General features: G+C 34.5%; 1 protein-coding gene across 1 annotated transcript in view; it reads right to left on the reverse strand.

Annotated features, from left to right (window-relative positions):
* Positions 1 to 27737, reverse strand: part of CSMD3 (CUB and Sushi multiple domains 3) — a 1271497-nt gene that overhangs the window by 460398 nt on the left and 783362 nt on the right. The window contains exons 13-15 of the mRNA XM_026454566.1: positions 13147 to 13329; positions 8673 to 8999; positions 5692 to 5886 (exon numbers count right to left, since the gene is read on the reverse strand). Of these exons, the coding sequence (XP_026310351.1) occupies positions 5692 to 5886; positions 8673 to 8999; positions 13147 to 13329 (705 nt within the window). The remainder of the gene's footprint in view (positions 1 to 5691; positions 5887 to 8672; positions 9000 to 13146; positions 13330 to 27737) is intronic.

Here is a 27737-nt window from a genome sequence, read left to right on the forward strand (position 1 = left end):
AGGGAATTCAGCTGTGTGATGTTCCCTTGAAAGAAAGAATTAAGTGAAAGTACTATCTTAGCTAGGCATGGCGGCTCACACCTGTAATCCTAGCACTTTGGGTGGCTGAGGCAGGTAGATCATCTGAGGTTAGGAGTTCAAGACCAATCGTGGCCAACATGATGAAACCCCATCTCTACTAAAAACATAAAAATTAGCTGGGCATGGTGGCGCACACCTGTAATCCCAGCTACTCAGGAAGCTGAGGCAGTAGAAGTGCTTGAACCCGGGAGGTCGAGGTAGCAGTGAGTCAAAATTGTGCCACTGCACGCGAGTCTGGGTGACAGAGTCTGAGACTCCATCTCAAAAAAAGAAAAAAAAAAAATGGACTGTCTTACTCATATTTCAGGAGACACACATACACATGCTTAAGTGGAGAAATAAAATTGAAATTTGGCCGGGTGTGGTGGCTCACACCTGTAATCCCAGCACTTTGGGAGGTCGAGGTGGGCAGATCAACTAAGGTCGGGAGTTCGAGACCAGACTGACCAACATTGTGAAATCCCGTCTCTACTAAAAATACAAAAATATTAGCTGGGCATGGTGGTGCATGCCTGTTATCCCAGCTATTTGGGAGGCTGAGGCAGGAGAATTGCTAGAACCCAGGAAGCGCAGGTTCCGCCAGTGAGCCGAGATTGCACCATTGCACTGCAGCCTAGGCAACAAGAGCAAAACTCCATCTCAAAAAAAAAAAAAAAAAAGAAAAAAAATGCAATTATGTTGTGTCCCATTTCCAAACTTCCTTGCACTTAGGCTGGTAGAAAGAACTTTGAAGGTTATAATACAGATGAGCTTTATGATGTCCTCAGAGGCCCCTGAAATTCTGATAATACTACAAGAAACAGAAAGGTAGATTTAGGGTCTGAAAAGAAGCAATTCCAAGAAGGAAGAGAGAAAACTGTACTTGAAGAGGGTTGAACTTAGTGAGGAGGCTCACAAGATATCCAAAAAGGGCCTGGACTGTGCAGAATAGTAAAATAAATGAACGTGAGGGAAGCTGTGTTGTGAAGGGAGGACAGTAGTTTAAGCAGCTGCTATGAGTGGGACACTGGTGAAGAGAGAGGAAGAGGATTTTTAGAAAGCTTTCTGTGTGATACATTATGAAAATCCCTTGGTCAACTCATTAAAGGAGGTCTACAACAATCATCTACACAGTTCTTCAGGGCTTTAGAATGTTTCTTTGAAGAAGATGCCATGAAGAGACTGACCCTAGGTAGAGCGAGATATATTCAGGCTACTGTCTCAGTGTCGGTGAAGGAGTCATTGCCTGCCATTAAACCAAGTTAAGATGACAGTTTGTGGAATTCAGTGTGAAATAACTGCAATGCTGATTACAGTAACGTATTTTGTTTTCCATTAGCAGAACTGAAAGCTCATAAGGACTTAAAAGGCAATGAATCTTTCTTCTTTATGGCGAAAATTTGTTCTGGAGAAATGAGTTCAAATTTTCAGAAAATCCCAATCTATCCTTAGTTAATGCATCAGTGTTGAACTTCAGATCAGTGAATAAAATGTATAACCAAATTATGTTAAATAATTGTATTTAAGTTATCTGAAATGTGGGATCATAAATCTGCAGCACATTATGATATTTCTCCCTTTTGGTCTGACAATCCTTATTCAAGGACTATGGCAGATGAAAGTCTCTTTAACTATTCTCAAAGATTTCCCAAAGTTTTAGGGACTGATTGATTCATCAGTTTGAGGACTGATTGACATTGGTGGATCACAAATTTGCCAATATTCCTAAACTTTTAGACACTTATGATAGAAAGGAATTGGGGATGGTGGTGATCTTTAAGTGGATTGAAGCTCCGAGTTTTCGAACAAAAACATTTTATACTGACTTCCATTGTTCTGTAAGTTCTGATTCAAACAAAATGTTCTACCTTCCAATTTTAATACACAGCAATCCATATACACACACAACTTTTAACAATGAATTTGATTGTGAAGAGAATAAAATAGAAGAAGAAATTTAGTTGTATTAACCAGAAAATGCAAACATGTACATTTAAAAAGTTATTCTATTTGAAATGTTTACTTTATGACGATTTAAAAGTTTCAGCTAAAATGTTAAGCATGTTAACATTTGCTAACATTTGTAAATGTTAGAGGCTGTGATAGTGCCCCAAAGATGAACTATAATAAATAATAGGCAAATTTTTATCTTTGAAAATACAGACTGTCTAGAGAAAAAAGGAGACAGGAGAAGTAGGCTCCCAACCATAGTTCTCTGTGTAAGTGGGAGTGGCTCTAGAAATTTCAGGAATGGTAGGGGGATGGGGAAGGTTTTTTTTTTTTTTTTTTTTTTAATTTAGGAAAAATAAAAATAAGATTTCCTCAGCTAGTCACAGACTTTCATTATTAGTACCTAAGTAGAATTTAGGCAAAACCAAAGCAAATCAATACAAATCTTAATTAGAGGCTAAGAAATCAAACCCACCTGAGTTAGTTATAGAGTTGACAACAGTCTGCTTTTTTGGGTGGAAACTGGCTCAGAGGGTGGTTTGGGATAGAGTAGCAACCTGGCAAGGGCCACCCTAAGATTGCTTCTGGCCCACTCCAGTTCTGCCTTCCTTGGCTCCAACCTCATCCTTAGTGATGTTTCCACCTTGCTACTGGGTCCACAAACAGGCAGGTGAGCCAATTGTGGGCAATTTCACTCACATATAGAGAAAAACAATTCGTGTCCGTCAGAAACTTCATAAAGGTTCTCTTTGGGATGTGCGGAGGGCTTATTGGCCTTTGTCAAGTTAGAGTTCTGAATATTTTATCTTACTTATTTTTAAAAGTTAAATGCCATTTGTTTTTCACAGATAGTACAAATCTCCCTGAAATTGCTCTATCTAATTAATCAATCAGTTAAATTATTGATTGATATTACTAATTACTTTTACCTCCACCATGAAGCTAGGCACCAAGCAACTCCGAAACCAATACCCAAATTAGGCAAACGAGGATCCAACAAAATTCAAAAATTACCTAGAAGTGGTCTCTGTATGTGTCCACTGAGATTTAAAACAAATTTCAGTGCAGGGGAGGGTGAGGCTCAGACAATGTCATTTCCCAGCAGCAATGGCTCCCGATCAGCCCCAGGGTAACTTTGGGGCTACTTAGCATTATTTACAAAGGGTCTAATGCTCTGGACTTCTTTAGTCATTCATCAGCTCCAACCCACTCTGTCCTCCACTGCAGTCACACTGAACTGGCTCTATTCCTTTTTCCTGAAACACACTTTTCTCCCATTTCCTACTATTCCTTCAAATACTAATGTGTGGCTGCAGGGTGCGGTGGCTCACGCTTGTAATCCCAGCACTTTGTGAGGCCGAAGCAGGCGGATCACCTGAGGTCAATTGTTCAAGACCAGCCTGGCCAACATGGTGAAACCCAGTTTCTAGTAAGAATACAAAAAAATTAGACGGGCATGGTGGTGCGCACCTGTAGGCCCAGCTACTCAGGAGTCTGAGACACAGGAATCTCTTGAACCCAGGCGGCGGAGGTTGCAGTGAGCAGAGATGGTGCCACTGCTCTCCAGCCTGAGCGACAAGAGCAAAACTCTGTCTCAAAACAAACAAACAAAAATGCTAATGTAGATTTTTCTTACTGGTTCCCCAAGGCTGGATCAAAAACTATGTTAAAAGAATGGATGAGCTCCGGCAAAATGAATGATGGAAAAACGAAGTATTACTATCCATACAATCCATTTTCCCTTTTCCCCTTAGTCCGTTATTATGCAAATCCACTATGTTTTTAAAATAACATCATAGTCATAATTACTGACAGAGTAGCCCCTGCTGAACCCATACTATTTGAAGTTTGAAAAGGAACACTAAAGTCATCTAGTTCTGCCCCCCTGATATTACAAATGACAAAGCAATTAGAAGTAAAAAGGAGAAAAGCATTAATTGAAGAGGCCACTAGGAAAACATAATTACATGGTCTGGGATTACTTCATTATGAGACATTATGAAAATGTTCAATCCAATGAAAGTCAGCAATATATAGGTAATGCTTCAATTAAATCTGCTATACTTTGGAAAACTACGTATTAAATATTCTTAATTTACCAGCTAGTCAGTTTGCAGACAGGTAAGAAGAAAAACTTGGAAAATAAGAAAAAGAAACTACTTTTAAAATAATCAATTACTATATGGCAATCTACTAAAGAGTGTTATACAGTTATAGTTCATCTATTTCTTAGAAAAAGTTCATTTAAAATCTTTTTTTTCCTTCTTCTTTTTTTCTTTTCTTTTCTTTTTTTAAGTGGGAGTCTCACTCTATCGCCAAGCTGAAGTGCAGTGGCACAATCTCGGCTCACTGCAAGCTCCGCCTCCCAGTTTCAAGTGATTCCCCTGCCTCAGCCTCCTGAGTAGCTGTGACTACAGGCGCGTGCCACCAAGTCTAGCTAATTTTTTTTTTTTTGTATTTTAGTAGAGACGGGGTTTTGCCATGTTGGCCAGGATGGTCTTGATCTCCTGACCTCTGGGATTACAGGCATGAGCCACCGTGCCCAGCCCATTTATATATTTTTGATAAAATAGATATGTATTATTAGATACTATAGTGGAAGGAGAAATTAAAACTTAGACTATTAACTCTCCTGTGGCAAATCTAAATAAAGGTGCCTCATTTCAGTAGATTCTAAATTTATATACTGTATAATTGATGTGTTTTATTTTTAGTTATGATCATCCTTCCTTCTTACCAACATAATTTGAGATTTTATATGTGTGTATATATACAAAAACAGGCCAGGCACAGTGGCTCATTCCTGTAATTCCAGCACTTTGGGAGGCCGAGGCAGGCAGATCACTTGATACCAAGAGTTTGAGACCAGCCTGGCCAACATGGTAAAACCGTGTCTCTACTAAAAATACAAAAAAGTAGCCAGGCACGGTGGCATGCACCTGTAATCCCATCTACTCTGGAGGCTGAGGCAGGAGAATTGCTTGAACCTAGGAGGCAGAGGTTGCAGTGAGCTGAGATTGTGCCTTTGCACTCCAGTGTGGGCAACAGAGTGAGAATCGGTTTAAAAATAATAGTAATAATATGAATTCCAAAGATCATACATCTCTCTCTCTCTCACACACACACACACACACACACAAACACACATGCCCTGAACCTTGTTGCATACATTTAATTGGAAAAATAAAAAACTGAAAAAAATTAACAAAAGATGCTTTCAGAAATCATATATTTTAAATAAATGACTGTTTTAGTATAAATGTATTTATGATAATATTTATGAGAATTGATCATTATTAACACATTTTTGAAAATTAGTGTGTACCATGAATAGCTAAAATACCAAGAAAAAAATGAATGGAAACTATAAGTGTATTAAACTATAACTATGAAGTATACTAAAGAGGGTTTACACATGTGACCAATATTTACCATTTATTAATGTGTATCTTTTAATAAGAGCTTTTTTAAAAAGAAAGCTTCTAAAAGATTTCTAAAAATTTATTTCAACATGAAAAATTAAAAGTGTAATTTCCTGTACAACATATGTTTAATATAGAATACCAAGAAATGTTTTAAGATAATGATTATGACAGTCCTGGTAGGATAATGTGTTTCCTGTTGCGGTTTCTTGTGCATAATGATGATGAGGTTCTGCTTCTCACTCCACACTACACTTACCTCCACACTTTGGAATTGGTCCACTCCACATTACTTTTCCATCCATAAGAATACATGTAATTGTTTCTGTTCCCTGGGTTTTAATAAATCCTTCTTCGCAAATTACTGAAATTGAACTTCCTAATTGAAAGTTGTCCCCAAACCGCCGTGCATTGATTGGTATTCCAGGATCAGGGCATTCATTATGTCCAAATGCTTTAGAATAACATGCAAAGAAAAATACACACATACAACATTAGCCAGAGAGAGATCTTTCTATATTTTGGGTTAAAAAAAAAAATAAAAGAGAGAGAAAGAGATGTTTTAAAAAGGTTGTGTTTATTTCTACACAAGTTTTTATTTATTTGCTTTAAATTTGGAGGTTCTCCTCCGACCATACTTGTTTGCCTGTGATGTACAATAAATGTGATTTTTAAAAATACGAATTATACTCTAAAATTATAAAATTTCAAAATAGAATTATTTCTGCTTATTTCTGGAGACCATGAGACTAGCTAAGAATATGCAAATATTTCCAGTATAAGCTGGTCAGAATTTCAATTAATTAAAATGCAAAGTAATTGACTATATCCCTTCAGAAACTTGTCTTTATTTTTGTCTATTTCCAACTGGAAATAGAGAGAGAGAGAGAGAGTGAGTTTCACAGTGAGAATTAAAGTGAAACGTCTCAATCTAGTATGAAAGTTTTACAATTTTTAAAAATAACTTTCCATGACATTTATTTTCTGCCATCTGTGAAAAGGGAAGAGAGTTAATTCTTTTGCAATTATCATGTTCTAGGCACTGTGATATGTTATTATCTCATTTAATATTTAGATGAGGAAAGTATTGCCATCTATTCAAAAGAGTAATGTTAGACTCAGGAAAAGTTAAGTCACTTGCCTAAGGTCATAGAAATAGGACCTGATAGGATTAAAATGTATTCATTCCCTGGACTGGCTTTTAATTTTTTCTCAACAACCTATTGTATCTTGGGTTATCTGTCTTACATCTCTCAGGAGAACACGAGTTCTTGAGTTCAGGGCCACTATCTTATCCTACCTTGTTTCTCTCACAGTTTACATTTGGCTAAATTACAGCAAAGAGCAGGAGTATAATAAAAATGTGTTTATTTGAATTTTTCATAGATTATAGATTACATGAACAATCCAAATTTTTCTCTGTGTTCATCTGAGTGACCAATTGTATATTATAAAATTTTAATGTATTATAACATAAATGGAATAATATTAAAAGTAACAAAGTCTAAATGTGTAAAATATATTTTATGAGATACTTATAATTTATTATATTTATACTGCATTAATACACGCACTTATTTTATATTTTCTCACTAATCATCACTTTGATGCTGGTTATAAATTGTATAATTTTACTATCTGTTCTCCTTATTTTGAATTAAACAGTGCAAAATAATATTAAGGTAAGTTTTAGAATACATAAAATATGTTTTGTATGTATACATATTTCTAATTATTATTTTATTTTGTAATTTTAAAAACTCAATTTTGATTAAGCAGTGCGACTCTAATATAGAGTACGTGCTTGACATTTTTTCAGAAAAAATGAATCTGATTAGTAAGCGTTAAATAAAATAAATTTCACATTATCAATTAAATTATTTACTATAGAACAGAACCAGGAACAGGGAGAACTAGTTCCATAATACCCTGAAAATCTATCAACATTAAAGGTAATAATATTGTTTAAGACAAAATAAAAATTACAGATAGATGCATACACATATCTATCTTTAGACATGTACACGAAATATTTTTAAAAGATCCTCAGATAAAGCAGTCTTTTTATACAACAAGTTTCTATGACACACTTCACCACTAATTTAACTTTGATAATAGGCAATTACATGTTTACAACTTACAGTTTCACTATTTACCACTAGTGTGGCTTTGAAAATACAACAACTATACTTTGTTACTACCCGCCAAAGCTTAACATTGAATAGGTGAGGATGGGAGTGAGGTGTGAAATTCTTTCTATAAAGCAACAGGAAGAGCTGGAAACTAAATCCTATTATTATGTGACACTTAAATATTAACTCATCCAATTGGTCAATATCTGACACAGTGTAAAAGCTTCAAGGAAAAGCAATAAAAATTACTAGTATTCTATGGTTTCAGGTATAATATTTGCAAACAGAGGCATTAGTATGTAAGTATTATTAATCTACTAAATTTTTTTCTTTTTTATGTGATTCATCTTTTTTCTAGAATTATAAACATTTTTGCAGATAAATAATATTCAACATCTCACACAGTAACACAAAATGTCAAGATTATTGTTCAAAAACCAACTAAACAATAATGGCTAATGTTTATTAAGCTTTTACTAGGTAATATGTACTCTGTGCTAAATTATTCACATGCATCACCTAATTTATTCTTTATAGCAATCCACTGTGGTTTTACTAATGTGAGTATTGTGGCTCAGTTATAAAACCTAAAACAAAACTAAGATCCAAAGTTCATTACTTCCTTTTCTATGATGCTACTGTAGCCACGTGATTTTTTCTTTGGACTTTTAATTCTATGCCATTATTAGTTGTTTAACATCTATTGGTGCATGAATATCTTCAAGGGAAGCTCTATTTATCTTTCATGTTGCTTACAAATAGCAAAGTACGTGATCTATAATAGGTTTGAGTTTATGCTAAGATATAAATATGTTGGCTGATAAAACAATTATAAATATATTGGCTTATATAATAACAATATTTGAAACACATTTCCTTGATATTGGACCTCTCACAAAGAAAGAAATGTATTAATAATAATAATAATAATAAGGAGCAAAATGTGATTGGAAATGAAGGAAGAAATAACCAACTTTGGCACAATGAGATTTACAGCTTTTACAAATTTTCTTAACTAGGAAACAAGAGAACCAACATGCATGATCACTTTTCAACTCAAATTTGTAGAAATATATTATATGGGAAAAAAACAGAAACAGAAACTTACTGTTGTAAGTGATGTTAAAGCCACGTCCTGACATAGAGTGGTCAGCCTGAAATTCTAATCGCAGTATGTGACTATTACTAGTAAGATGGGAAGGCACCTCAGCCCCAGTAAAGGTTCCAAGAATTGGGGAATCTGGAGAGTCACCATCTTTCACAGCAAGGAAATCAAACTGGGATTCCAGATCAAAGTCATTGAAAGAAAGATGTATCCGGCTCCCTGGATCAGAGATTATCGTCCAGATGCAATTTAAATTATTTCCATACCCTTCTGGGTAATCAGGAGAAAGAACTGTTCCCATTGGTGCGGTAAAGTTAGAGAGGCAGGGAACTGGTGAAATAGGAAGATTATAAAATATGATAAATATTCAAAAATAATATTTCACCTTATTTTCTCATATTCTACAATTATGATAATCAATTAGCAGTATAATAAGATAATATTAAATTATGTAAATTATAAAACAGAACAAAAAGGTTACCATTTTTACATATTGAAAGAGGCAACTAGTGCTTTGGATAAACTTAAGGCTCTACTCTTAATGCACAAAAATATAATTGGAATAATAGCAATTTTTTGACATATCTTGCTTATGTTAGACGGTGCAAAGTGTTCATTTCAGCGTTTAAAAAATGAAGAAATATATGGAAGTCCCCATAGAAAGGAATAAGGTTCTTGAAATGACCGAAGACAAAAATTATTAAGGGGATATTAACAGAATAAGAATCCGGTAGCTCAGAAAATACTCAAGGTAGTGGTTATCAATGTGTGAGTTTCATTTCTATGGTGGCAATGGATGCTCTGATTACTACACAAATAAAGAGATAAATTAACTTCTATAACAGACATTAATAGTGGCTAAAACCTGAAGAACAACTAAATGAGAGCTCTTGCATCACACTAAAATGAAGTCTTCTTTCTCCTCCAGGTTTTTAACTTTTAAAAACATCTGACTTGAAAGTTCACATAGAACATTTAGAAAGCAGAGGAAAAATAAAGGAACAGAAAAGAAAATGATATACTACTCAAAGAAAATCAGAGTTTAAGTGTTGATATATTATCTTCCAAAGTTTTCATTACTTTTTTTTTTTTTTTTTTTTTTTTTCAGAGACAGAGTCTTATTTTGTTGCGGAGGCTGGAGTGCAATGGCGCCATCTAGGATCACTGCAACCTCCACCTTCCGGGTTCAAGCCATTCTCCCACCTCAGCTTCCGGAGTAGCTGGGATTACAGGTACGCCCGTCACGCCCAGCTAATTTTTGTATTTTTATTAGAGATGGGGTTTCGCCATGTTGGTCAGGCATGTCTCGAACCCCTGTCCTCAAGTGATCCACCCACCTCGGCCTCCCAAAGTGCTGGGATTACAGGCGTGAGCTACCAAGCCTGGCCTTTTATTACATATTTTTTAAAAAATTGAATTTCCTACATTTTGTACTAAATTATGTTTTCCTTATATTAATATGTGAGATTTTTCAAGTCAAGTTTTTCAGCAAAATGTATAGTTATTAGTTAAAACTCTCACCCCATTAATTTGTATGGATATATGAACATTAACTTTTCTTCTAGTGTTTGACATTTAAAATTATATTTTAAAATTTTTGCAATATAAATAACACTGACTATATTCTTGAAGAAAGGTTTTTTTGTTCATTATTTCTTTGGTATACATTTTCAAAAAAAAGTACTTAGTATGACAAAGGATATGAATTTTAGTCTCAAAACATTTTGCTAAATTTCTGATTTAAAAAGTTAATTCAACATTATTGAAAAATAACGGAAATATCAGAGAATATAACACCTGTACCAGTATAAAATATTGTGATTATTTTCCTTTTCCTCCATTGATAAGAAAAGTGATAACTCATTGTCTTAACTTGCATTTATTGACTACTACAGAAGTTGAAGAGTTCTTACTTTTATTAGACATTTTTATTATCTTTTAAAAAATTATCTGCTCATAAACCTAATCATTTAAGATTATGATCTCTTACTTTATAACATGCATAAAAGTTTCTCATTATTCTATTTTAATAATATTTTGGCATACATTATTTTTAATTTGAATACTGAAATAATTGTTTGCATTTCTTACAATCTTTTAGGGTCATATATTTTATTAACATTCAGACATTACACCAATATCTATTTCTTTATCTACACAAATATGAAATCATAGGTATAGCTGCATCTACCAATAGATAATCTCTCTATATAACTTTTACCATTTTATCATTCAAAAATATTTTGCACTTTAAATCTATTTTTTTCTGTATAATTTTATGAGTTAAACTAAAGCTTGCAAACTGACAGTCATTGATTGAATTCAGATTGCAGATGTGTTCGGCTCGATTTTGTTTTTCTTCTGCCCCCATAAAAATTTGAAATCACATTAAAAAATCATCATATTTCATATTTAAGGGAAAAACATCTTTTATTCTAACTTATCCTGAAAAGTTAAGGGACCCCAGTTTCCTACCACTTCCAAAATGGGTGCACTCATACTTACTCCTATTCCCTCTTCACACTCTTTCCTGCCTGGGTCCTGAAATAATTTGATCCTGTAACTCCTGATCTAAATTAAGGGTTGGCAATCTTTTTCTGTAAAGGAGTAGGTAATAAATGCTTTGGCTTTGCAAACTATATGATCTCCTTTGCAACTATTTAATTCTGCAATTGTCGCTGGAAGGCAGCCATGCACAATCAGTAAATGAAAGTGTTTGGTTATGTTCCAATAAAACTTTACTTAAAAATCCAGGCAGGAGGATGGATTTGGCCCACAGTCGGTTTGTCATCTCCTGATCTGAATGATCCCCACTTGAAGCAAGAGCTAACCAAAGACACCACTTTAATCTCTGTTATCAGATAGATAGATGCTTATATCATACTTTAAATTCTTAATTATATCAGATGCAGTTTTTATGTAACTTCCCTTTACCCAGTGTGTTACAATTTCTCTGTACACACTCATAACTTAATATGATAATTTAGCATCCACAGAAGCACTTTACTTTTACAAAATTCTTCTATCTACTCCTACCTGTTTTTTATTTAGCTATATGTCAATGCAGTATGCCAAGTTCCCAGAAAAACTATGTTAGAATTTTGACAAAATTGAAAAGCAATTTCTGTATAACTCATGTATTTGATATATTAATTTATTATTCGGGAACATGGCTTCTATCTGTATTTTGTTCCCATAAAATTTTCTTTTCTTGTAAAGTTTTGTAATTTTTTTGTATGAGTTATTTGAAATATATGAGGATTATTTATATGTATTTTATAATTGCATTTTCTGAATACATTCTCTTTTAAATGTATTTTCTAATTAGTTATTACTGGTATATAAAATATTATTAATTGCTACATTTTTATCATATATCAGGATATTAGACTTAATTTTAAAATAGTAAAAAATGCTTCCTAGTATTCAAGAATGTTTTAAAAATTGGTTTTAGTCAGCAAAATTTTCAATATTTTCACTAAATGCATTTTGGAATCTATTAAAATGCTCTTAAAATATTTTTATTTTTCATGTGATATATTACATTAATGGATTCTCCAGAATTAAGTCAACGTTGTCCTCCTAGAAGAACACCTAGAATTAAAAACTTTCAACAAAAGTATTTTGAAGTATTACTAAGATTTAGTAAATCGAATCAGATCCTCCTAATACATTTTCTTCTTACAAGAACTTCACCAAGTGATCTTGGTTAAAGATAAGAACTAAAACAAAAAGAGTCTGTGAAGGGAACCTGTGCACTTTTCCTCTTCTAGACTTCCTGAAGAGTAAACACAATATACTGTGATTAGGAAAATTTCTGCCAGATTCTAAAAATATCCACTTCATCTTAATATAACGAAGACAGTATTTAATTGAGCCCACCAAGTGCATGAATAGGCAATACAAATTATACTTTTGCTGTAGTTAAAATGCAATATCTTAATGTATTTGAATACACTATTTTAATCCAAACATATTGTATATCATTAATGTTAATGAATTGTATTCTATGCAATATAAAAACATGTCACCTCATGCATTAGTGTTAACATCTACAAGCAAAAATAAGTTAGTGCATTATACATAAAATATAAGCTTTAAATATTTTAATGTTTTTGATTGCAAATAAACTTATACTATCTTATTAAAATAAATGAGTCTATTAGAATTCATTCAGATGTATAATTTCCATAAGAAGTATGCTATCTAGAAAGTATAAAATGCCACGAAATAAAATGTTGTAAGAACACACGTAATATATATTTTGCCATTACCAAGTGAACTATGTTAACTTTATTTAAATCTGTAATAAAATTTATAATTTAGCATAAGCACACTTGTTAAAGATAGTATCACAAAGTGCTACTCATCCAAAAATAATTACACGGTTGCAGCTCTTTGCAATTAATTACAAAAGCAATTATATGCAAGGACAGGGTAACATATGCTGTCTGGGAGCAAAGCATTTGGTACTCACAGATACAGATGGGTATGTTTGCAGACCATTGGTTATTCTCTTGACAAACAATGGATTTCTCTCCAATTAATTCAAACCCAAATTGGCATTCAAACCTTAAAACATCACGATTAGAAAATCCATCGCCTTCTCTAATTCCATATAAGGGTGTACCAGGATCACCACAACTTTCTTTCTCAATTTCTGGAAAAATAGAAGACAAAAGTCACCTTCCAAGGGTTGCAGGCATATGATACCCATTATACAAGTTAGATAGATATATGCTCTTTGTTGCGGAGATATTTCAGATAAAAAATAAACATATTCTCCAATCTTATTTTTGTTTTTTTTGCCACTCTGACAGGCATGATTGGATAAATGATCTTTAGAGAATAATTAGTATATTTCTTTCTTTTTGTACATGAAGAATCTGAGGTTATCAGAGCTAATGAGGTGGCCAGAGGCCATGTACTTAACAAAAACTATGATAAGATCTCAGATTTTCTCTTTGTATGACATATACACATAAATGTACACATAGACATAAATATATATTTCCCTCAAATTCCAAAGACTTTTCTTATTCTTGTAATTTCTACAGGATACAGTAAATCTTTGAATCATGACCAGGACATGAGGGAACATTCTCTGTGTCTATACTCCTACAGAACTCAATGAACACCTGTCACCTAGGATCTGTTCCTCAATCTGGTACTTGTTGGTTGAATTATTTCCCCAACTAGACCCCCTGACCAAAATAAATCTACTCAAAGGAAGCAATCAGGTTTGAATTCCAAAATACTCAGCTATGTTCCTTAATAAATGTTTCTTGAATCAATTGAAAGACATCGAAAAAAATATTTTAACACCATTAAAACAACCTTTGAAGTGCATCCAAAGAAACTTCAAATATCTGGGATCATCACTGTTTAACTATGAATGTTAGCAGTAAATTATTGTGGTGGTTGATTTGGCTTATAAGTCACATAAAATCTTAGTAATGCAGTTGTCTTCAGACAAATAATAGTAAAAAGTAAAAATAAATACAAATTTAAAAAATGTAACTTTAAGATAAAGTTATAGTCTCTCCTGACACTCCAATATCATCACATTCCTAGCTCCTCTGTTATCCACTAGCACCAATTTAATGTGTATCTTTCCAGTTCTGTTTTCAAGACGTATGATTCCACACAGATGTATCTATTATGTAACATTATAGAAACCTGAAAATTATCTTCACAAAAACTATGCAGTATTGTTTCATATATATCATACTTTAACTTTTATTATACAGTCAATATTATTTTCTCTCTTCTTTTTAACCAAACAATATGTTTTAGAGACACTTTTGAACATCCTTGTATGCTTAGCAGAAATCTTATGTGCTTTTGATGATTTATTTAAAAAACTGGATTTGATTTTATATTTTCTTAGACTTTTTTTATCTATCAGGGACACTAGGCTATAATTTTTTTCTTCTGCTCTTCCTACCTAGTTTTAATATCAAGGGAAGATATTAGTAATTTTCCACATTTTACTAGTCTTTAGGTTAATTTGTACAAGAAAAAATATTGGAGTATTGCATGGATGAGTTTGGTAGTAATGTGACTACCATTTTATGTGCCTCTAAGGTTATTTTCCTATTTAAGTGTTTTTTTGTGGTTGTTTGTTTTTTCGTTTGTTTGTTTCTTGGAAAGGGTTTTGGACCAATATTGGCAACCCATAAACTTTAGAGAAGTGACATTTTTCAAGGTTTGCTGGTAGTTTAGTCGTAACAGAATGTGTTACAAGATTTTTTAACATCTCCATTATAAATATAACAATTATTTCTCACTTCTAATGCTATTAGTATTTACTTTCTGGTTTTCTTTCTTCATATTTGCAAAAGGTTGTCAAATTTATTAGTCGGCTTAAAGAACCAGTGTTTGCTGTTGATAAATTCTGGCTTTTTTTTGAGACAGAGTCTCTTACTCTCTCACCCAGGCTGAAGTGCAGTGGCATGATCTCGGCTCATTGTAACCTCTGCCTCTCAGGTTCAAGAGATTCTCCTGCCTCAGCTTCCTGGGTAGCTGGGACTACAGGTGCTCATGCCACCATGCCCAACTAGTTTCTGTATTTTTAGTAGAGACGGGGTTTCACCATGTTGGCCAGGCTGGTCTCGAACTCCTGAACTCGAGTCATTTACTCTCCTTGGTCTCTGTAAGTGCTGGGATTACAGGTGTGAACCACCGTGCCTGGCAAATTCTATTGTTTTTATTTTAATTTAAACATCTTTTCTTTTTATATTTTTGGATTCCATCTTCAGTTTTCTTTTGGATTATATTGCTGCTCTTTTCTCTATTTTCCTGAGTTGAAATCTTAGAACTTTTTTTCAGTGTATTTTCAGTCTTTCTCATTTATTAAAAAATAAAACAAATTTAGCTCTAAATTGATATGAAGAGATTTTATTGTTCACTTGTGAAAAGTTTGTAGTTTGTGTTTTGGTTTACTTTGTAACTCATAAATAATTTCTGAGTGTTTTAAAATTTATGGGTTGGGCTATCATTTTGTTGTTGCTTTCTAACGTTGTTTCTTTAGTATTCCGTATATGTATATCAAGGTCTTGCAGTGGATAAATAAATGAAATATATTCAGTTCAATTTGTTATATTAATCAAGTTGAAATTATTTATGCCTTCAATAAAGAAGCGTGTTAAAGTTCCAAGTGTGAATTTGACAACACTCTTTAATAGTTGAATCAAATTCATTTCACATATTTTAAAGCATTGTTCAGTTATTTAGTTTATGCAACATTTGATCATCTTACACACTAGTTCCTCTTTATCTGCATTTTGCTTTCTGTGGTTTCAGTTACCTGAGATCAACTGTGGTCCAAAAATAGGTAAGTATAGTACAGTGAATTATTTTGAGAGAGACAGAGAGTACATTCACATAACTTTTATGACAGTATATTATTATAATTGTTCTTTTTTATTTTTAATTTTTGTTATCAATCTCTGTGTGTAATTTACAAATTAATCTTTATTCTATCTATCTATCTAATCTATCTATCTATCTATCTATCTATCTATCTATCTATCTATCTGTCTATCTATCTATCCATCCATAGAAAATAACAGCCTGTATAAAGTTGCGGACCATCTGTGGTTTAAAGCACCCATTGGGGCTATTGAATCATATCCTTATGAACAAGGTGGGATTACTGTATTTACATATGTCAGATGATGTTCTAGGTATCTAGGATACACCAAAAAATAAACAATGATCTCTGCTCTCTGAAAGCATGTATTCCATTGGACATTTGCAAACTAAAAATAATAAACAGTCGGGGCGCGGTGGCTCACGCCTGTAATCCCAGCACTTTGGGAGGCTGAGGCGGACGGATCACGGGGTCAGGAGATCGAGACCATCTTGGCTAATGCGGTGAAACCCCGTCTCTACTGAAAAAAATTAGCTGGGCATGGTGGCGGACGACTGTAGTCCCAGCTACTCCGGGGGCTGAGGCAGGAGAATGGCGTGAACCCGGGAGGCGGGGCTTGCAGTGAGCCGAGATTGCGCCACTGCACTCCAGCCTGGGCAGCAGAGTGAGACTCCGTCTCAAATAATAATAATAATAATAATAAAATAATAATAATAATAATAAATAACGTCTTATTTTAGAATGTGATATACAGTTCAGAGAAAGAAAAGAAAAAACAGGAAATAGGTATGTTAAAGTGCTAGGTGATTGAGGGGTGACACTATTGCTAGGTTCACAGTTTATTACTCTTGTATCTTCTTCTAAAACTTGTTTCTGTTATTGAAAGAATAGATCCTTCTTCATCTGAAAATGTCTTTATTTTGCCCTCACTATTGAATGATAGTGGGTAAGATATAAAATTTTAATTCAAAATTATTTGCCCTCAGCATTTTAAATATGTTTTCCTCTAGTCTTTTATCCATCTAGTATTCCTGATAAGAAATATGATACCAAATTGATTTTAATTTTCATAATTAATCTGCCTCTTCTCCTCCATTCTTTTAAGAGCTAGGATTCCTTCTCAGACTTGCTGTTTTTAAATATACTCATTTTTAAGTCTATTTTTTCTACTAGGTGCTCAATAGATTACTTCTGTCAAATACCTTGTAACTTTTTTTTTTCAATTCTAGAAAATTGTTAGCATTATTTCCTTTAAAATGTTGTTTACTATATGTCCTCATCTTTCTGAAACTCGTTCACATTGAATGTTGAAAATTAGGAATTTAGCCCTCATGTTGCTCAACCTTTCAACTTCTCATTTGTAAAGGTTCTCTATTTTGCATTCTAGAAGAATTCAATAATTCCATATTTATATAAAAATACACATATACACACATATACATTTATATATTATAAACCTCAGTTTACTAATTCACTGTTTCGTTTTATTTAATTACAAGTTACCTTAAATATTGAAAAATCTTGTTGTCATTTCCTAAATATTTAATGATTGTTATTTCTTATTGCTTCATAGTCTTTTTTTTAATTCATGAATACAATTTCCCCCCTTAAGTTTGTGAGGGTACCTACTCTAATTATTTAAAAATATTTTCTTATTGCTCTTTTACTGTGTTTCCTTGGATTTAATGGTAAGTGTATTTAAAGAGTAGCACAGTGAACTTTAATGCAGCATATTTGAAAATTTATACAGTGAATCATAATGGTTGTTATGCCTATGATGAAAAGATGCAGGAGGAAGTAGTTTAGGGGACAACAAAACTTGTGTTTGAACAAGAAAATGCAATGATAACAACCATTTATTTTTATGTTTATTTACACTTATTTATCTTGGGAATACCCTACAGCCTCAAAACAATTGTAAATTTTATCTTTTCATTCTTAGGCATCATTATATTTTTAAATACACTTTCTATTATCTTTGGGTTAGTGTTGAGAGTGAGTGTTAATCTATTTGAAGCCATATTTTTTTCTTTGCTCCATTAATACAACATTCTTTAAAATTAAGAATATATTTTAAATGTAATGAAACTGTAAATACTCTCTAACATACACTGGAAACAATACACAGTAAGTAAAGTAAACACACACCTATTATGTACCACTGTTTTTGGATTTTTTTCCTATGCAGCAGTGATATGGTTAGGCTTTGTCTCTCCATCCAAATCTCATAAATTGAGATTTGTATAAAGTCTTAATCACCATGCTATTGTGGAAGACTTTTCATTCACTAGTTATTCATTTATGAAACCTTTACTTAGTTTCTAATATTTATAAAAAATAAAATAAGGTACTAAGGATATAAAGACAAATAAAATGTAGCCCCTATTCTTAACTGAAGGCACAAAGGAGGTATTAGCTAAGTCTCCTTGGAGTTGGAGATTGGAAAAGAGGTAAAGACTGCACAGAATAGGTAACCCTGAAGTTATTTTCAGAGTTAACTCACTGAGTAGTGAGTGAGTTAAAAGACAAAAGAAGGAAAAAAGTATCCCAAATAGAGAGAACAGTATCAGAAAAGGTATAAAGCCTTTTTCTTCCCTTTTCTTTCAAAGTGCAATGGGTAGAGTTAGGTGGTAGTGACGGTTGCACCAGAGGTTGAGGAGATGGCAGGGTCAAGTAGGTGATATCATGGATGAGGGCCAGAGAAGTAGAAGTGAGGCTAAAAAGGCAGCCGGTAAGGTTGGGAGGTTAAATAGATATGAAGAAGGGTGAGAATCAGAAACATTGACAGTAAGAGTAGACAGACTTCTCACTATCAAAAAGATCATTTACAAATGTAGAAAGAAAAAAGACTACAAAGAATCCTACGAGGTTAAAATGAAATGTTAAAAAATGGTGTGAACTCAAGATTAAAATATGAATATAACTAGATATGAATGGGTGCATATACATACATATGTCATGCATACACATATGTGTACATATATGTGCACATATTTTCTAGCCGCATCCACTGAGAGTCCTAAAAGCAATAAAGCTCTATAGAAACAAGTACATCAACTACCCAGATGTTTGTGTCTACATACCATTCTTCACTAAAGGAAACCAGGGAGGCTGATTTTAGGGGATGGACAAGGAAAAGGATAAGTGAGGCCGGAATATCTTGTTGTGCCAAAAAAGTGGGGTGTACTTAAAGAATGATGATGGGGACATATCAAAAGGACATAGAGGCCAGCTTGAAGAAGCTCCACTGGGTATTCTGGTGCAATTTAACCATCAAACAATGATGATGGCAGAGTACAACACATTGGATAAAATTTGAAGGCATTCATTCCTATTGATATAAATAAATAAATGTGACAAAGGGAAAACATTTTCTCCATATAGAGGGACAGTTAATAAATACTGAATAAGTGGGGAAAAAAAGAAAACTAATATTTGGCAACCATCACAGTGGTTGTGGATTCTTGGCTGGATGTTTGATAAAAAATAAGATATTACCTCTCTTGTGAAACACATATAAATCACAAAGGTGAAATTGGTGATGTTCTCATGAAAAATCCTGGAAGAAACCAACTTTACTAGGTGATCAATAACCACACAGGGCATATATTGGGATATATTGACGTTGTTTGCATCCTGGTGTGATGTACTGAGAGGACAAGCATCATTTTTGTGGTACCCCTATCAAGAATGTGTGGCCTGTGTCTGGATATGGTAAAAGATTGTATGGAACTAGATTGAGGGATGTATCACAAAATAAAAGAGCTATCAAGGTCATGACAGATAGGGAAACATTGAGGAACTCATCCAGATTGAAGGAAATGAAAGAGACATGACAACAATGCAATGCAGGTTCTTGGGTTGAATCCTGGACAAGAAATGAAAAACATACGTGTGTGTATGTGCACACATGCGCACATGCGTGTGTGTGTGTAGTTAGTGAAATTTGGATGGGTTTGTTAATTTATTTGGAAGTGTTTTATTAATGTTGATTTTCTGATTTGTATGGTTGTTTTGTAGTTACATAAAGGAGTTTTTTGTTTTGGGACAATTCAAACTGAATATTTGGGAGTGATGGGCTATTATGTTTGCAACTTGTTCTCAAATCATTCCATAGTGGTTTTAAAACACGTCTGCAAATTCTTTGATGCTTCTATCAAAAGGTAGAGTTGGCCGGGCGTGGTGGCTCATGCCTTTAATCCCAGCACTTTGATAGGCCAAGGCAGGTGGATCACCTGAGGTCAGGAGGTTGACAGCAGCCTGGCCAACATGGAGAAACCCCGTTTCTACTAAAAATACAAAACTTAGCTGGGCGTGGTGGCAGGAGCCTGTAATCCCAGCTACTTGGGAGGCTGAGGCTGGAAAATCACTTGAACCCAGTAGGCAAAGGTTGTAATGAGTAGAGATCGTGCCACTACATGCCAGCCTGGGCAACAAGAGCAGACCTCCATCTCAAAAACAAACAAACAAACAAAAGCAAAAAAACAAAAGGTAGAGTCAAATTCCTCCCTTTTTGATTATTGGCCAGTATTTTTGCCTGGATTTTAATGAAGAGAATATGACAGAAGTGACACTCATGATCACTTCGATTGGCTCCTCTTCTAATGCTACCAGTTGCCTCAGACTCATGAAGGCTTAAGGACAGAACAACCATGGCAACAGTTGCCTTTTTCTTGTCAATTGCAACATAAACTATAGCAGCTCCAGTACCCAGATTTGACTCCACAGAAACACAGGAATCTTCCCACAGCGGTGGATAACAGCATCAAATTGTGGAGAATTTAAAGCTTGAGAGATGAAATTTGACTATCAAGAAGCAAGAGAAGAGATGGGAAGGAGACCGGTAGATAAATTGCTAACCCTTCCTCTCCCAAAACAGGTGGTTCTAAAGCACAACTGGTCCACATGGCTCACATAATTAAACATTCAGCTGTGTTTCTTGTGAGGCTTTGGCCAGCTCAGTAACGTACCACCTTATATTTGATTCTCCAATTACTCTGTTTATATAATTTTCCCCCTCTTTCTTGCTGTCTTAGAAATACACCTTCCAAGCTTCTCAATAAAGTATTAGTTTATTATCTTTACTTCAACTATGTTTTCTAGGGAATCAAAGCTAAGACAAGTGAGTGACCACTGGCAAACAAATTGGTAGACAAGGTAGGGGATTAGAGTACTTTAAGGTTGAAACATGGATGTAATTTCCAGGAAGATAAGAATATAAGCTGACATTGTTGATTATTTTTGAAAAGGGGATTGCTGAATACTATAATCATTTTAACTCATGTAATTTTTATTGCAATGCTATTAGCCTGTCACCATTATTTCCCATTTATGGATGAAAAAAAAAAAAAAAAAAAAAGAAGTTCGGAGAAGCTGACCACAGTTATATATGTAGAAATAGCTCAAATGAGATTCTACCCAACTCCTACCTGATTTCAATGCCCACACTCTTTTCTATTGTCCCATGATAATCAAGAGAAAGAATGGAATGAGACACTGTAAGCCAGGTACTGGGAAAAATGAGGGAAAGGAAAGGATTCCCTGAGTCTAGCGTTGAAAGGGAAAGAATGGTCGTATTAATTTTAAGAAACTTTTTTGTCTCTACTCCTTTGGCCCACTAGTTCCACCCTTGCACACTCTGAAGGTAATTTGGAAACTATTTAGATCTCTTCAACTTCCTTACGATAGAGGGCCCTTCATGATCTCAGCTTTTCCTACCTCTCCAGTCCTGTCTGCCATCATTTTCTCATAAGCAACCTAAGGGTCAGACGTGTTGAAGCACTTGTCTTTCCCTTTCAGCCTCTGTGCCTTGAGGCATGACATCTTCTCTGCCTGAAAAGAAGGCATTCTCCGAGTGGATAAAACATGAAGAAATTCCTAATTATTTCTTAAGGTCAAACTATACATCCTGTATAATGAGTGCCCGGAGCTTGTAAGCACTGTTAATTGCTCTTTTCTTTCGGCTTCTATAGGCCTTGGACATACCTATATTGGTCCAAGTATTTTATTATAATTATATTTACTCATCTATCTTTTTCCCCTGAGTTTATATTTATTTGTATTTATTTTTTACTTTGTATCCCAAGTGTCTAAACACTTACATATAATTTATGTATCACACGGTTCTAAGCTGTTACATTTAATCCTGCCACAGCCCTATGAGGACCCCAAAAGTTAAAGGATTTGTCTAAAGACACACAAATTGTAAGTGGCAGAGCTGGCTTTTGAATACAGTCAATGTGATTCCAGGATATGAGTTCTTAAGCGCTATACCCTTTCTCAGAGCCTAATATTCAAGAAACAGTTGTGGAATGTATAAAGAAGGAAGGAAGGAAGGAAGGCAATCAAGAACATATAAAAGTGTATGGTCCTCTTAACAAACAATATAAGCAATCACAAAATCTCATAGTTAGAGAAAATCATAGGGCGATACATATTTCAGCTATGACTTTTGAGTGATTTAAATTATATAGTTGTCTTGAAATTTAAAGATATGAATGGTGGATATCTTCTGTTTACCCACTAAAGCCATTCTGCCCCTTCTCTGCTCGAGTTTTGCACTTCTTTCCTACTTCCAGGTAAACGCTGATCCACATGGTCCCCCGATAGCCAGGACCCTGTGCTATCAGGCTTTCTGTAGGTAAGAGAACAGAGTTATCAGGCAGCGAGCAGGACTTTGGTAGGAGAATGGAGTGAGGAGGTCAGGAGGAGAGTGAAGTAGGGTATTTCCCCCAGTTCCTTCTTTGCCTGATCACTATGTGATGGCTGTGTCCCATTAGTGAAAACCACACCATGCATGGCAGCCCACTCCATACCGCTGTCCTCCAAGCTGTGGTTATTATTCCTGAAGCTACTAGTGGCTCCCTGCTGTCAATAGCCAGAGATATGGTACAATCCTTTGTTAGTTTCCTTTAGCTCTACCCCCACACACGTGTCATTTGTTTCCTGCAGGGTTTCTTAATGATACAATATAATTTATCATTGAAATATCAGTTCAACACACACAAAAATTTAGTTTGCATCCTACTGGTACTTGATTTTGTTATAATAATTATGTCTTTCAGAATAGAAAATGGAGTTGGAATTTCTTTAATACATGTTGCCTCCACTGTCAGCTCAATATCTGTGCATCATCCACAACTAAATTTGGAAGAAACAAAATGAGGATCCATCCCCAGGGTCAGAGGTTAGCACCCATAGAGAGTAGCACATGATTCTGCTCTTTTTTTTTTCTTCCCTGCTGTGCAGGCAAAGAAATCTGAAGCAGGGGAAGAGGTGCTGAAATAAATTAGAATTGGAGGTCAGAGGAAATAAAAGCAGAGCAGTCAGAATGCTCTCATGCAGTGAGTTCAGAGCAATATTGGAAATATAAGTTTAAATGACATTGGCTAAAATTTGTAGAAACAGGACTTTTTCAACACTTTTCAAAGTGACCAAGTAACTTTGATCCTTGATGGCTAAAGTAATAAACCCTAATTTTAAATTCAATCAGATTTCCAGTTAAAGAGTAACATCTGGCCTTAAAGTGACATAGAACTACTCATTGATCAATCTCTGACTTGACAACAGTTGACACTATAATTCAAATACTTCACAGAGAAACTGTGTAGGTTAAAAGAAAGTGATCTGTAAAACTTGCAGTTTTGCTGATTCTTAATGTTAAGAAGCCTTTTGGGAATCTCATTACCTCAACAATGGGTTTACAAAAAGATTGTGAAATATAGAATCATGCAGCTAGAAAAGACCTTGTGAGTTAAACTATGTCTCACCTTCAAGCATCTCAGACAAACGAGACTATAGTCAACATTTAGAGAGGTTTGGAGGAGGAAATCTATAACTGCCCACAGAAAGCATTGAAAGACATATTTACAATAATAAATAAATGTGTGAAGTGTTTTACAATCATAATGTAAACACTGACATTTAAAATGCCTCAGATTGAGTACACTATTTTAATACAAATATGCAAAATTTAGAATAGCAGCAAGTATGCCCTGGGACAAAGGTTTCCACCTTACACAGAGCTAATATATAACATCTGCAGCTAGTAGTTAAATCATGCATTCTTTTGAGATACAGCAAATAGAGACACTTTAAAAAATATGTATTTAATTCTCTCTCTTTCTCTTTCTCTCTCTCTTTTTTAGAAACAGGCTCTCACTATGTTGCTCAGACTTGGTTTCAAACTCCTCACCTCAACGATCCCCTCACCTCAACTCCTAAGTAGCTGGGATTACAGACATGAACCACCAAGCCCAACAAGAATACTTCAATATATTTAACAGAAATCGGAACTCTTTAACTATGATAAAAACTATGCTTTTCTTTGACTCTAAATACAAAGTTACTTGAAATACCATTAATGTGAAGTTGTTTTTATGGTCGTACTGAGTATTTATGACAAGCCATTTATATCAACTCTGTTCTTAGATCACAAATTTACAGGATGGCTAGAGGAACTGCACAAAATGTCTGTGGACAGACAAGGAGTTGGCCAGTCTTCATAGGTATGGGATCTATGCATTTGGATTACATAGCATTTTGCTGCAACTCAATGATTATCAGAATTTTTTCTGGCTGTGAGTTTCTGGGGGTTTTATGCAAGACACTGCTTAATAATTGTAGCTCCATCCTCTCTTTCACACTCTGTCTCTCTCTCTCTATCTCTCTCTCTCTCTCTCAAGAGAACACATTGAAATACAAGAGTGTGGGATTAAGCTTAATTTTATGGATAAGACTAATTGTTCTCTAGCTTAATTAAAATGAAATACATAATTTACAAATATAGGTACTTCAAACATTATTTATGAGTAGTAATATATTTCCTGAAACCTCATAACTCTTTGAAATGCTCCACAATGTGACAATTCCAAAATCAATAACTAATGTTCTAATGTAATAGCTCCCTAGTTTATAAATTTATTTCATGTCAAAAACAAGTTAATGGGATATAGTGGGAATGAATTTTAAAAATCCACACTTCTTGATGATTATAAGTGGTTTAGTTAAGGAAATGTTAAGGCTAGTCTCATCAACTTTAATGTATGATCAGTTCACTTCAGTCCAATATTTACAGAGCATATACTGTGTACAAAGAACTGGGGTAGGAACTATGGCTGCTGAAGTAGTTCAAGACATGCCACCCCAAAATATTGTTTATTTTGAGATGAAGGCACTCGAGAAACAGCAGATACAGAACTTTCTGACCTCCTCTCTTTTACCTAAAAACAAGCCAAGAAATTTCCCATGAGAAAGATATCCTAGAAAGAAAAGAACATCTTTATCACCAGAGACTGGAAATCAACACTGAAATGAATCTGCACAACAAACTTGCTAAAATGATCCCTACCTTTGACTAGTGTTCTCCAGTATATCTTAATCACTTCCCCATAAGTTAATGCCCCAGCCCAAACCCCTTATCTTCTCATTTCTTCACAAATTTATTATGTCTTTGTCCAAAAAATATATAAGATTTCTGCTCTGGTCACTTCTTTGGATCTTCATTTCTTGAGGACTCTCATGCACATAGAAAATTTTTATAAAACTTGCATGCTTTTTCTCCTGTTAATCTATCTCATGTCAGTTTCTTAGGCCTAGTCAGATACCCTAAAAGGGTAGAGGAGAAATTTTTCCTCCCCTGTATCACAAAGAAGATACATACCATAATCTCTGCCCTTAAAAAATATACAGTCTATAAGACCTGCCAAATAGGTAAATAGGTGTATTCAGAATATATTTTAAAATTCTCTGGCACACATTTTTCAAGGTAAAAAATGTACTATACTCTGGTCAACACCTTTGCTACAAAATGTACATGTTTTAAAACTCTGAGATGATTTCAAAAGTTTAGTGCATTTCTAATGTATTCTGACTTACTGGGCATGTTATAGTTTAGATTATTAAAGATGAAACATGAAGTGATAAGGGAATCCTCCTCGACTTGCTTTGAGGTAGCATTTAAAAAAAAAAAAAAATTAGCCCATTGTTTGTATACTTAAAGTTCTTCAAAGGAACTCCTTGACATTTGTCCTCAGTTTGGGACTCGGTACTGTCTGTGACAAATGGACAATGTAACAGTCTACTTGAGGAAAGAAAATTCAGATATATGCTCAAGGACACTTTCATTGTAAAAATCCCAAATCAGTAGATTCCATCATCCAGTGAGTCAGCTAATTATAGCTTCATTATCAATTTTTCAGATATTCTGACCTTTCTTGTTCACACATTCATTCATTCATCTACTCATTCAAATATCTAACATTGTTCAAAAAAACTCTTGAAATTGTACTACGTTCTGAATGTTGGGACTACAGAGGTGAATAAGACAATTTATTATTGCCTACTAGGAAGATAAGCATACAAATACATAAAAAGTCTAATAAATAATGTAATTTTATCATAAAATTTATTGGGATCATGGAGAAAAAAATAAATAGTTCTGCTAAGAAGTAGAAAGACAAAAAAAGATTATAACAGAAAGATGAATTAAGATGTGCAAGATTTGCATGGATGTGTGTATATCGGGGGTGATGTAGAGGTAGTTCATGACTTTTTAGGTATGGGGAGCAGTTTGACCAAGGGAATGATAGTGTGAACAAAAGAGCACATTTGGAAAAATTCAGCAGCTCAGTAGAGCTAGAGATCAGATGCAGGGAGGGTTATGTAAGACATGAGATTAGAGAGATGTGGGGCTACTCTTGTGTGCAATGTTAAGGGCCTTTGATTTTATTTTAAGGAGAGAAAATCATTTTGTTTATGCATACCAAATACTCCATATCTAGCAACTGTCACACTATTATCATGTGAAATGAACTAAACTTGATATAGAGTCAATTAAAGAGACATGACACTTCTTTCTTAGGAGTTTATAATCTAATAATGGAGCAGTAAAATAAAAGTATCAGGAAACATTTCTTTTTATAAAAAGATTCAACATAGCATTGTTCACTTGCAACCTCATTTAACCTATTTTTTAAACATTTTCCTTTGAAGTACTTTGAATGAAAGAACAAAGTGGAATATAGATTTTTGTCTAAATCCTATAGCTACCTGTTTAAAAGAGTTTGCAAGCAGGGATAGATCAATATTTTTTGAACTATAATAGCAATAAAAGTAAATGGATTTTTCTTTTGAAATAACCTTAACTCATACAGCCCCACAGCCACCATCAAAAACTTTGAAACATTATTGCTCTTACTGCATCTACTAGATGGTAAATGGACTTCAAATTATCTGGAAATATAACTTTGTATATCTATAATGCAAGCAAGAAGGATCAACCACTCTTACTTATTATTATGAAAGACTACATTAAGAAAAGTTGGCCAGGCGCCGTGGCTCACGCCTATAATCCCAGCACTTTGGGGCCGAGACCGGCCGATCACGAGGTCAGGAGACCGAGACCATCCTGGCTAATGCGGAGAAACCCCGTCTCTACTAAAAATACAAAAAAAAAAAAAAAAAAAAAAATTAGCCGGGCGTGGTGACGGGTGCCTGTAGTCCCAGCTACTCGGGAGACTGAGGCAGGAGAATGGGGTGAACCCGGGAGGCGGAGGTTGCAGTAGGCGGAGATCGCGTCACTGCACTCCAGCCTGGGAGACAGAGAGAGAGACTCCGTCGAAAGAAAGGAAAGGAAGGAAGGAAGGAAGGAAGGAAGGAAGGAAGGAAGGAAGGAAGGAAGGAAGGAAGGAAGG

Source organism: Piliocolobus tephrosceles, chromosome 7, assembly GCF_002776525.5.
Source record: "Piliocolobus tephrosceles isolate RC106 chromosome 7, ASM277652v3, whole genome shotgun sequence".
In the NCBI taxonomy this organism is placed as follows: Eukaryota; Metazoa; Chordata; class Mammalia; order Primates; family Cercopithecidae; genus Piliocolobus; species Piliocolobus tephrosceles.